Raw genomic sequence first — 12,481 nt, forward strand, 5'->3', positions numbered from 1 at the left:
TGGAAAATGTCAAAGTACCTCATTTAAAACCCACCCCTTGCATGCTATCCATCCAACCACGCCTCATATCCTGTGCTGCAGTACCAGATTCTCCCTTCAGAGGGGGGACAGTGCCTCCTGCTGGTTAAACTGTGGTATAACACTGGATTAGGCTTGGACCTATAGCTAGTAAAAGCAGACCTATAGCAGACCTATAGCTAGTAAAAGCAGACCTATAGCTAGTAAAAACAGACCTATAGCAGACCTATAGCTAGTAAAAGCAGACCTATAACAGACCTACAGCTAGTAAAAGCAGACCTACGGGGATCAAACTCAAAACACATTTAATTCAACAACAGAGAGATACATACATTCGACATTCATTCCCAGTCAGACAGCAGGTCTAGTCACACGGGGAGTAAACCTTACATGGTCTCGTTGAAGTTTTCAAATCATCTTTACATCAGACACCAACCGAAAGACAGGCCATCAGACTAATATGGAATTAACATCATCAATAACACAGAGAGATGCCAACACGGCACCCTACTCCCTATATAGTGCACTACTTTATACCAGAGCCCTATTCCCTATATAATAGTGCACTACTTTATACCAGAGCCCTATTCCCTATATAGTGCACTACTTTAGACCAGGGCCCTACTCCCTATATAGTGCACTACTTTATACCAGAGCCCTATTCCTTATATAGTGCACAACTTTTGACAAGGGTCCATAGGAACACACGTAGGGGTCCGGTCTATAGTAGTGCACTATATAGGGAATAGGGCCCTGGTCTAAAGTAGTGCACTATATATAGGGAATAGGGCTCTGGTATAAAGTAGTGCACTATATAGGGAATAGGGCCCTGGTCTAAAGTAGTGCACTATATATAGGGAATAGGGCTCTGGTATAAAGTAGTGTACTATATAGGGAATAGGGCTCTGGTATAAAGTAGTGTACTATATAGGGAATAGGGTGCCATTTGGGATGCACCCAGAGACCGTAATACGTCAAGTGGCTCCATGTAATCTTAAATGAAAATGATTTCAGGTTAACTTGAAAATTTGAATAATATTTCACTCTTTTTTTTAAACTTAGCATTCCAATTCCCTTATTTGTCAACACTGTACACTTAAGGGTTCCACCCGGAACTCTGGAAAGTTCTAGTCGGAACCCTGAGGAGGTTCCACCCGGAACCCTCAGTGTCATCTGATAGTGCGGTACATCATGAAGTCGACCGTGGTGCATCTTGGGAACTTGCCGATGGAGCTCTCCTCCACGGGGGTATACACTTTGATCTGTCTCATGTGCGTGTCTCTGCCGTTCTGGTGGTTGGCTAACACAGCTATCTGGATCATGAACGTCCTGACAAATGAAATCATTAGACAGATTAGGACAGAGAATTGAACCTATAGAATATCATTGGTCAAAGCAGTGTGTTTGAGACACTTGTCAGAACAACACATATAAATGTACCTGATGGGGTTGTTGACTGTGTCCAGAAGAGGGATGTGGATCCAACCGCTAGGCTCTACCATCTCTAACTGCTGCAGTGGGGGGAGGAGGAGGAAGAGGAGGAGGAAGAAGAGGAGGAAGCGTGAGGAGGAGGAAGAGTAGGAAGAGGGAGGAGGAGGAAGAGTAGGAAGAGCGAGGAGGAAGAGGGAGGAGGAGGAAGAGTGAGGAGGAGGAAGAGTGAGGAGGAGGAGTGAGGAGGAAGAAGAGCGAAGAGGAAGAAGAGTGAGGAAGAAGAGGAGGAAGCGTGAGGAGGAGGAAGAGGAGGAAGAGCGAGGAGGAAGAGCGAGGAGGAGGAAGAGTGAGGAGGAGGAAGAGGAGGAGGAAGAAGAGGAGGAAGCGTGAGGAGGAGGAAGAGTAGGAAGAGCGAGGAGGAAGAGGGAGGAGGAGGAAGAGTGAGGAGGAGGAGTGAGGAGGAAGAAGAGCGAAGAGGAAGAAGAGTGAGGAAGAAGAGGAGGAAGCGTGAGGAGGAGGAAGAGGAGGAAGAGCGAGGAGGAGGAAGAGTGAGGAGGAGGAAGAGTGAGGAGGAGTGAGGAGGAAGAAGAGCGAAGAGGAAGAAGAGTGAGGAAGAGCGAGGAGGAGATACAAGTACAAATGCCATCTCTGTAGTAACTCGGGGTGTTCACCAGATCCCTGGTTTGGTACGTATGGCGGTTTTAGGGTTCGGTTATGGTACAGCAGGAAAATAAAATGACAACAGTTACTGTAGTTTATTAATGTTTATTTGGCTAAATACGCTAAACTAAAAACACACCCTATTTGTGTCCCAAATCTAGTTTCTGTGACATCATTCACTATGTTCCAGACGTCGTCTGTTGTGACATCATTCACTATGTTCCAGACGTCGTCTGTTGTGACATCATTCACTATGTTCCAGGCGTCGTCTGTTGTGACATCATTCACTATGTTCCAGACGTCGTCTGTTGTGACATCATTCACTATGTTCCAGACGTCGTCTGTTGTGACATCATTCACTATGTTCCAGGCGTCGTCTGTTGTGACATCATTCACTATGTTCCAGGCGTCGTCTGTTGTGACATCATTCACTATGTTCCAGGCGTCGTCTGTTGTGACATCATTCACTATGTTCCAGGCGTCGTCTGTTGTGACATCATTCACTATGTTCCAGGCGTCGTCTGTTGTGACATCATTCACTATGTTCCAGGCGTCGTCTGTTGTGACATCATTCACTATGTTCCAGGCGTCGTCTGTTGTGACATCATTCACTATGTTCCAGGCGTCGTCTGTTGTGACATCATTCACTATGTTCCAGGCGTCGTCTGTTGTGACATCATTCACTATGTTCCAGGCGTCGTCTGTTGTGACATCATTCACTATGTTCCAGGCGTCGTCTGTTGTGACATCATTCACTATGTTCCAGGCGTCGTCTGTTGTGACATCATTCACTATGTTCCAGGCGTCGTCTGTTGTGACATCATTCACTATGTTCCAGGCGTCGTCTGTTGTGACATCATTCACTATGTTCCAGACGTCGTCTGTTGTGACATCATTCACTATGTTCCAGACGTCGTCTGTTGTGACATCATTCACTATGTTCCAGACGTCGTCTGTTGTGACATCATTCACTATGTTCCAGACGTCGTCTGTTGTGACATCATTCACTATGTTCCAGACGTCGTCTGTTGTGACATCATTCACTATGTTCCAGGCGTCGTCTGTTGTGACATCATTCACTATGTTCCAGGCGTCGTCTGTTGTGACATCATTCACTATGTTCCAGGCGTCGTCTGTTGTGACATCATTCACTATGTTCCAGGCGTCGTCTGTTGTGACATCATTCACTATGTTCCAGGCGTCGTCTGTTGTGACATCATTCACTATGTTCCAGGCGTCGTCTGTTGTGACATCATTCACTATGTTCCAGGCGTCGTCTGTTGTGACATCATTCACTATGTTCCAGGCGTCGTCTGTTGTGACATCATTCACTATGTTCCAGGCGTCGTCTGTTGTGACATCATTCACTATGTTCCAGGCGTCGTCTGTTGTGACATCATTCACTATGTTCCAGGCGTCGTCTGTTGTGACATCATTCACTATGTTCCAGGCGTCGTCTGTTGTGACATCATTCACTATGTTCCAGGCGTCGTCTGTTGTGACATCATTCACTATGTTCCAGGCGTCGTCTGTTGTGACATCATTCACTATGTTCCAGGCGTCGTCTGTTGTGACATCATTCACTATGTTCCCGGCGTCGTCTGTTGTGACATCATTCACTATGTTCCAGGCGTCGTCTGTTGTGACATCATTCACTATGTTCCAGGCGTCGTCTGTTGTGACATCATTCACTATGTTCCAGGCGTCGTCTGTTGTGACATCATTCACTATGTTCCAGGCGTCGTCTGTTGTGACATCATTCACTATGTTCCCGGCGTCGTCTGTTGTGACATCATTCACTATGTTCCCGGCGTCGTCTGTTGTGACATCATTCACTATGTTCCCGGCGTTGTCTGTTGCGACAGGGACTGTTATATTGGGCTTCTCAAGTAGAAGTCTAAAAAGTTGGACCCATTCCGAAATGGACCTGGGGCTTTCCCACCCGGACAAATATGCATAAATACATTTATCAATATAGAGACCAGTTCCTTATAGACATGGATCCGAGTGAGGGAAGCAGCAGAAAAGTCTATCTGTAAGCTACTTTATTAACCTGAGCTGATACAGCTCAAGGGAGAGGAGGCGGAGGGGATGAGAGCGAGAGACAGAGAGAGAGACATAGAGAGAGAGCAGGGGGAGGAGGCGGAGGGGATGAGAGCGAGAGACAGAGAGAGAGAGCAGGGGGAGGAGGCGGAGGGGATGAGAGCGAGAGACAGAGAGAGAGACAGAGAGACAGAGAGAGAGACAGAGAGAGAGAGCAGGGGGAGAGGCGTAGGGGATGAGAGCGAGAGACAGAGAGAGAGATAGAGAGAGCAGGGGGAGGAGGCGGAGGGGATGAGAGCGAGAGACAGAGAGAGAGACAGAGAGAGACAGAGAGAGAGACAGAGAGAGCAGGGGGAGGAGGCGGAGGGGATGAGAGACAGAGAGAGAGACAGAGAGAGAGAGAGAGAGCAGGGGGAGGAGGCGTAGGGGATGAGAGTGAGAGACAGAGAGAGAGCAGGGGGAGGAGGCGGAGGGGATGAGAGCGAGAGACAGAGAGACAGAGAGAGAGAGAGACAGAGAGAGAGACAGAGAGAGAGAGAGACAGAGAGAGAGACAGAGAGAGAGAGCAGGGGGAGAGGCGTAGGGGGTGAGAGCGAGAGACAGAGAGAGAGAGAGAGAGCAGGGGGAGGAGGCGGAGGGGATGAGAGCGAGAGACAGAGAGAGACAGAGAGAGACAGAGTGAGAGACAGAGAGACAGAGAGAGAGAGCAGGGGGAGAGGCGTAGGGGATGAGAGCGAGAGACAGAGAGAGAGACAGAGAGAGCAGGGGGATGAGGCGGAGGGGATGAGAGCGAGAGACAGAGAGACAGAGAGAGAGAGACAGAGAGAGAGAGACAGAGAGAGAGAGACAGAGAGAGAGACAGAGAGAGAGACAGAGAGAGAGACAGAGAGAGAGCAGGGGGAGAGGCGTAGGGGATGAGAGCGAGAGACAGAGAGAGAGACAGAGAGAGAGAGACAGAGAGAGAGAGAGCAGGGGGAGGAGGCGGAGGGGATGAGAGCGAGAGACAGAGAGAGAGACAGAGAGAGCAGGGGGAGGAGGGGATACGCGAGAGAGAGCAGGGGGAGGAGGGGCTACGAGAGAGAGAGCAGGGGGAGGAGGGGCTACGAGAGAGAGAGCAGGGGGAGGAGGGGCTACGAGAGAGAGAGCAGGGGGAGGAGGGGCTACGAGAGAGAGAGCAGGGGGAGGAGGGGCTTCGAAAGAGAGCAGGGGGAGGAGGGGCTACGAGAGAGAGAGAGCAGGGGGAGGAGGGGCTACGAGAGAGAGAGAGCAGGGGGAGGAGGGGCTACGAGAGAGAGAGCAGGGGGAGGAGGGGCTACGAGAGAGAGAGCAGGGGGAGGAGGGGCTACGAAAGAGAGCAGGGGGAGGAGGGGCTACGAAAGAGAGCAGGGGGAGGAGGGGCTACGAGAGAGAGAGCAGGGGGAGGAGGGCTACGGGAGAGAGAGCAGGGGGAGGAGGGGCTACGAGAGAGAGAGCAGGGGGAGGAGGGGCTTCGAGAGAGAGAGAGCAGGAGGAGGAGGGGCTACGAGGGAGAGAGCAGGGGGAGGAGGGGCTACGAGAGAGAGAGAGCAGGGGGAGGAGGGGCTACGAGAGAGAGAGAGCAGGGGGAGGAGGGGCTACGAGAGAGAGAGAGCAGGGGGAGGAGGGGCTACGAGAGAGAGAGAGCAGGGGGAGGAGGGGCCTTGAGAGTGACAAGGAGGGAGGGATAGACAGCAACCAACCATAACAAGCCTTGCGCTAGAATACTAACTTTTAGTCACAGCTAGTTAATTTATCATCCAATATCATTATTTAATACCCGTCTTGAATGCATCAAAACCGAGAAAAGCTAGTTGGCTAATTGAGCATGTGCTTCCTTCAGCTACAAATAATATCACCTCCATTCAGACGACTGAATAACAGCCTAGCTGTTGGCTCTTGGTCATTGTACCATATACTTCTCATTTCACTTTTAATTCCATCTTCCGCTGATTAGATCATGTCCTAGCTTGCTTTGGCACACGGAGGGCTCTACGAATGTAGCGGAGCTCTTGGTGACATTGTGATTAGCCCCGAACAACGCCACGCTACACAACGCCATGCCACACAACGCCACGCTACACAACGCCACACAACGCCACGCTACACAACGCCACGCTACACGCCACGCGTTGAGCAGTGGAGAGAAGACACAACGTTAACACTCTGCTTTACTTACGAGACGATGGTATACAACACAGAGTAGGCATAGCCTACAGACCGACTTAGGTCTAGCCTACAGACCAACTTAGGTCTAGCCTACAGACCGACTTAGGTCTAGCCTACAAACCAACTTAGGTCTAGCCTACAGACCAACTTAGGTCTAGCCTACAGACCGACTTAGGTCTAGCCTACAGACCGACTTAGGTCTAGACTACAAACCGACTTAGGTCTAGACTACAAACCGACTTAGGTCTAGCCTACAGACCGACTTAGGTCTAGCCTACAGACCGACTTAGTGGTTCTATATAAAACATGTCATGTTTGTTGAATTCATTGGGGTTCATAGTGCCGAGGTCTCGTATCGTTAATGCCTTAGTAATAACAGCTATAACATCACATAAATTATAACATGACATAACAGCTGTAACATGACATAACAGTTATATCACAAGTTATAACATGTACACACTGATACATAACAGTTATAACATCACATAACAGTTATAACATCACATAACAGTTATAACATCACATAACAGTTATAACATCACATAACAGTTATAACATGTAGACACTGATACATAACAGTTATAACATCACATAACAGTTATAACATCACATAAGTTATAACATGCACACACTGATACACATAACAGTTATAACATCACATAACAGTTATAACATGTAGATACTGATACATAACAGTTAAAGTTCTTACTCTGATCTCCTGCAGGTTGTGGAAGTTGTTTCCTACTCTGACAGAGATCTTACTGGGGGTGTAGCTCTCGTCTGACTTGTAGTCTGCATACATACACAACATCTTCACTGTGGTCTTTCTCCTGAGGAGAGGAGGAGAGAAGGAAGAGATGAATGATGATCTTTCTCCTGAGGAGAGGAGGAGAGAAGGAAGAGATGAATGATGATCTTTCTCCTGAGGAGAGAAGGAGAGAAGGAAGAGATGAATGATGATCTTTCTCCTGAGGAGAGGAGGAGAGAAGGAAGAGATGAATGATGTATGTTGGAGATGCCTTCATTGAGATCCTGATTGACTAATCCAGTCACAGGGAGACAGGCAGGCAGGGAGAAAGGCAGGCAGGCAGGGAGAAAAGCAGGCAGGCAGGGAGAAAGGCAGGCAGGGAGAAAGGCAGGCAGGCAGGGAGAAAGGCAGGCAGGGAGGGAGATAGGGATACAGACTGTACCTAAACTGGATGTTGACTAGGTGTGGCTGGGATCCATCAGACTGCCAGTATGTCTCCAAGTTATCATCTCTCAGCTGGTCCACACCAAAACCTAGAGGGAGGGGGGGCAGAGTCAGTGTATGAGTTCACCAGTCAGACTAGAGGAGCAGAGAAAGAACACCAGGGATGAGTTCATCAGACAACAAACAAACTGAAACCCGGGAGGGACTGTCCTGAATTGTCCAATAACTAGTTTTCATTACCTTTGCAAAACATTGTTTTGCTACAGTGTGCACTAATGAATAGAACCCAACTGAACTCACCTGGTTTACAGGAAGACAGAGACCACACCGCCTGAGAGCCGATCTCCCGGACCGTCCCGGTCCTCTCCAGCTGCTTGGGGTCAGAACCTGGCGGGGTCTTACTGGGGGTCGCCATGCTACACACACACACACACACACACACACAACACAGGAAGGAACTAAAACCATTGAAAATAGAATGAATTACATCAGAGGTTACAGCCCCAATCGCTGTTGTCTGATTGGGTGGATGGTGGCGGCGTTGACAGCTCCCGGGTGGCGGCGTTGACAGCTCCCGCTAGGACTGCTTTACGGTGTTAATCATTACCTTGCTTGATCCCGGAGTTGCTCCGATCACTTCCTACGACTTATTAAAAATACTTATTATGTTCTTATCTTGTATTAGTTATTATTAGCTGTACGGATCTGAACAGTAAGTGTAGTTTTGCCTCTAGGAGCACGCCGCCTCTACCGGGAGCACGCCGCCTCTACCGGGAGCACGCCGCCTCTACCGGGAGCACGCCGCCTCTACCGGGAGCACGCCGCCTCGACCGGGAGCACGCCGCTTCGACCGGGAGCACGCCGCCTCGACCGGGAGCACGCCGCCTCGACCGGGAGCACGCCGCCTCGACCGGGAGCACGCCGCCTCGACCGGGAGCACGCCGCCTCGACCGGGGAGCACGCCGCCTCGACCGGGAGCACGCCGCCTCTGGTGGTAAATAGACAGCTATAAAGAATATAGATGAGAACTCTCTTGGTATATAGTGTGGTCTACAGCTTATCATGAGATACTAACCCTCACGCCAAACAACATGTGACAATTACAGTTCTGAGATATCATTACCTACCTTATTAATTTAAATAAATAAAAATAGCCCTCATGGTTTGAGATTGCAATGCAGTGACCTGGATTCAAACCGATGTTCCTGCGGTCACAACGCGAAATACTAAGCACTATTTTATCACGGCGAACTACCAAGGCTTGTGGCTACAAGGGGAAAGCAGAGGACTTTTTCATTCAAGCCTGAAGTGACGTGCGCTAGTAGTACGCAAAATACAGTATCGATTACCATGGGAGTTGGCAACATGACAATAACAAATATCACGTCGATAACTCTTTACGCATCTCTGTCGCGTTAGCTAGCTAGCTATGTTATTAACAGTCATGCAAAACCATTTGTGCCAGAAACAAGAACGTTCTTATACACAGTAAGTTATATTACCTTACTCCGATGTCGTGGTTTTCCTTTTTCGTTTTTAACTAATCGTAGATGGCATTTGTTTAATGAAATATGAAATTACTGTTGCTTGTTTTGCTACTTCGAATCTCCCACTTCTCGCTCCAGGTTTGGTCGCATGTTGATGACGACACAGGAAGTGGAGACACTTCTGTCGCACAACAATGTCTTTCTCGCGCGATCTTTTCCTTCCTACTTCTTTCCTAGATCGAACGAAAGAGCATTTATGTAACTCTTTTTCTGTCTCTCACTAGAAATTAAGTTGTAAAGTTAGACCTAGACACTGATCTTGGGACAGTTATTCTCCCCTTTGGTGAGGGTTAGGGCGTGGAGTTACACTGATCCTAGACCTGTGCATAAGGGCAGTTTTCTCAAATGTCCTGTTATGCATCTTACATACATTGTCCATCTGTGGTACCAGTATGAGGTGTGATAAAGGCCATAAATGAACCGCAGGGGGAAACTGAACGCATTACAAACTCCTTGTTGAACATGTGAACACAAAAACTAAAAATCTTATGTTTTGTCTGTCACACTTTCATAGATTTTATATCTAAATTATTATTATTTTTAAATACATTGATTGAAAAAGTTTTAGACACAGGCTAGAACTTTATTTTGTATTTATTTAACTAGTCAGTTAAGAACAAATTCTTATTTACAATGATGGCCTACCGGGGAACAGTGGGTTAACTGCATTCTTCAGGGGTAGAAGGACAGATTTTTACCATGTCAGCTCAGGGATTCGATCGTGCAACCTTTCGGTTACTGGCTCCAGCAACATACTTTCCTCCCCATATCCCTTTTCAATTTGTGCCACTTCCCAGCTCATTGGGACTACTGAACGCATGTCTACTGCCTGCATGACCCGTGAAAGTCTGGTTCATTTCGTTCGGGTTTACTCGAGTGGCCTGCGCAGTCCCCAGACCTCAACGCAATAGAGGATCTTTGTACTGATGATGTAACGGGGTTGTTCGCAGCAGGAACGTACCGGTGTCCAATCCGCAGCAACTACGTGATGCCATCGCGTCAGCATGGACCAACATCCCAGGTGGAACGTTTACAGACACCTTGTTGAATGCCCCAAATAATTCAGGCTGTTATGGAGGCAAGGGGGGGGGGGTCTGACCCGGTACTAGATGGGTGTACCTAATAAACTGTCCACTGACTATGTGGCATTCTGGTCTGCAATATACAATACAATACAATGATATTTTCCTGTTTATAAAAGAATACCACAACGTAACTAATTACAACCCAACTACAGAACAGCTTTTGAAACATGACTATGTTGCTAAGGATATTCAGTCTTCACTCCAAAACTGACTGTAATAGAGAGACAAGGAAAGCTAGCCTGGAACCCAAGCTGACACGCTTCATAACATGGGTCAGACTTGTAAGGCAAGTCTGGGCAAGTCATATCATGTTACATTCCAGGCACTGTAAGAGAAGGCACAGGGACTGTAAGAGAAGGCACAGGGACTGTAAGAGAAGGCACAGGCACTGTAAGAGAAGGCACAGGCACTGTAAGAGAAGGCACAGGCACTGTAAGAGAAGGCACAGGGACTGTAAGAGAAGGCACAGGGACTGTAAGAGAAGGCACAGGGACTGTAAGAGAAGGCACAGGGACTGTAAGAGAAGGCACAGGGACTGTAAGAGAAGGCACAGGGACTGTAAGAGAAGGCACAAGGACTGTAAGAGAAGGCACAGGGACTGTAAGAGAAGGCACAGGGACTGTAAGAGAAGGCACAGGGACTGTAAGACAAGGCACAGGGACTGAAATAAAAGGGTCTACACAATACAGCATAGATACCAGCTAACAGATACACCTCCTGTAGATACACCTCCTGTAGATACACCTCCTGTAGATACACCTCCCGTAGATACACCTCCCGTAGATACACCTCCCGTAGATACACCTCCCGTAGAATCACCTCCCGTAGAATCACCTCCCGTAGATTCACCTCCCGTAGATATACCTCCCATAGAATCACCTCCCGTAGAATCACCTTCCACAGATTCACCTGCCAGCTCTGGGATTTGAACTGTCAACCTTTCGGTTACTGGCCCAACGCTCTAACCACTAAGCTACCTGCCGCACTCTGTACAAAAAGTACTTTAATTTCAAATGGTTCACCCAATATGGTTGACAATACCCTCAAGTTAAAGCTGACAGTCGTCACTTTAACCTCATTGTCATGGTATCATTTCAAATCCAAAGTGCTGGAGTACAGAACCAAAACACCAACAACAAATGTTACTGTCACAATCATTTTGGAGCTCAAGTTCCTCGGTGTACACATCACTGACAAACTGAAATGGTCAACTCTCAACTACCTGGTTAAATAAAGGTAAAATAAATAAAAACACAGACAGCATGGTGAAGAAGGTGCAACAGCGCCTCTTCAACCTCAGGAGGCTAAAGAAATTTGGCTTGTCACCTAAAAACCTAACACTTTTACAGATGCACAATCGAGAGCATCCTGTCGGCCGGTATCACCGCCTGGTACGGCAACTGCTCCGCCCACAACCGTAAGGCTCTCCAGAGGGTAGTGAGGTCTGCACAACGCATCACCGGGGGCAAACTACCTGCCCATTTTATTTTAAGAATGTGAAATGTCAGAATAATATTTTAATTTATTATTATTATTATTATTTATAAGATTTCTTTCAGGTTTTATTTCTTTTTATTTCTTTCATCACATTCCCAGTGGGTCAGAAGTTTGCACTCAATTAGTATCTGATAGCATTGCCTTTAAATTGTTTAACTTGGGTCAAACGTTTCAGGTAGCCATCCACAAACTTACAAGAAGTTGGGTGAGTTTTTAGTCCATTCCTCCCGACAGAGCTGGTGTAGCTGAGTCAGGTTTGTAAGCCTCTATGCTCACAGACGCGTTTTAAGTTCTGCCACAAATGTTCTATAGGATTAAGGTCAGGGCTTTGTGTTGGCCACTACAATACCTTGACTTTGTTGTCCTTAAGCCATTTTGCCACAACTTTGGAAGTATGCTTGGGGTCATTGTCCATTTTGAAGACCCATTTGTGACCAAGCTTTAACTTCCTGACTGATGTCTTGAGATGTTGCTTCAACATATCCACATAATTTTCCTGCCTCATGATGCCGTCTATTTTGTGAAGGGCACCAGTCCCTCCTGCAGCAAAGCACCCCCACAACATGATGCTGCCACCCCCGTGCTTCATGGTTGGGATGGTGTTCTTCGGCTTGCAATCCTCCCCCTTTTTCCTCCAATCATAACGATGGTCATTATGGCCAAACAGTTCTATTTTTGTTTCACCAGACCAGAGGACATTTATCCAAAAAGTACGATCTTTGTCCCCATGTGCAGTTGCAAACCGTAGTCTGGCTTTTTAATGGCGGTTTTGGAGCAGTAGCTTCTTCCTTGCCGAGCGGCCTTTCAGGTTGTCGATGTAG

General features: G+C 47.7%; 1 protein-coding gene across 3 annotated transcripts; it reads right to left on the reverse strand.

The window, feature by feature from the left end:
- Positions 1 to 306: 306 nt before the first annotated feature.
- Positions 307 to 9,210, reverse strand: anapc10 (anaphase promoting complex subunit 10). 3 transcript variants are annotated; one of them, XM_020476607.2, is made up of 6 exons: positions 9,034 to 9,203; positions 7,832 to 7,947; positions 7,530 to 7,620; positions 7,049 to 7,169; positions 1,459 to 1,529; positions 307 to 1,347 (listed from the first exon to the last, which is right to left on the reverse strand). In XM_020476607.2, exons 2-6 carry the CDS (start codon positions 7,944 to 7,946, stop codon positions 1,188 to 1,190), a joined length of 558 nt encoding a protein of 185 aa, XP_020332196.1. In that variant the 5' UTR covers position 7,947; positions 9,034 to 9,203; the 3' UTR covers positions 307 to 1,187. The 3 variants fall into 3 exon arrangements, with proteins under 3 accessions (XP_020332196.1, XP_031647464.1, XP_031647465.1); XM_031791604.1 differs by lacking the exon at positions 9,034 to 9,203 and adding an exon at positions 8,139 to 8,532; XM_031791605.1 differs by lacking the exons at positions 307 to 1,347; positions 1,459 to 1,529 and adding an exon at positions 3,848 to 3,962 and having other exon boundaries at positions 9,034 to 9,210.
- Between the last annotated feature and the right edge of the window lie 3,271 nt (positions 9,211 to 12,481).

This window comes from Oncorhynchus kisutch, linkage group LG16 (assembly GCF_002021735.2).
Source record: "Oncorhynchus kisutch isolate 150728-3 linkage group LG16, Okis_V2, whole genome shotgun sequence".
NCBI lineage: Eukaryota > Metazoa > Chordata > Actinopteri > Salmoniformes > Salmonidae > Oncorhynchus > Oncorhynchus kisutch.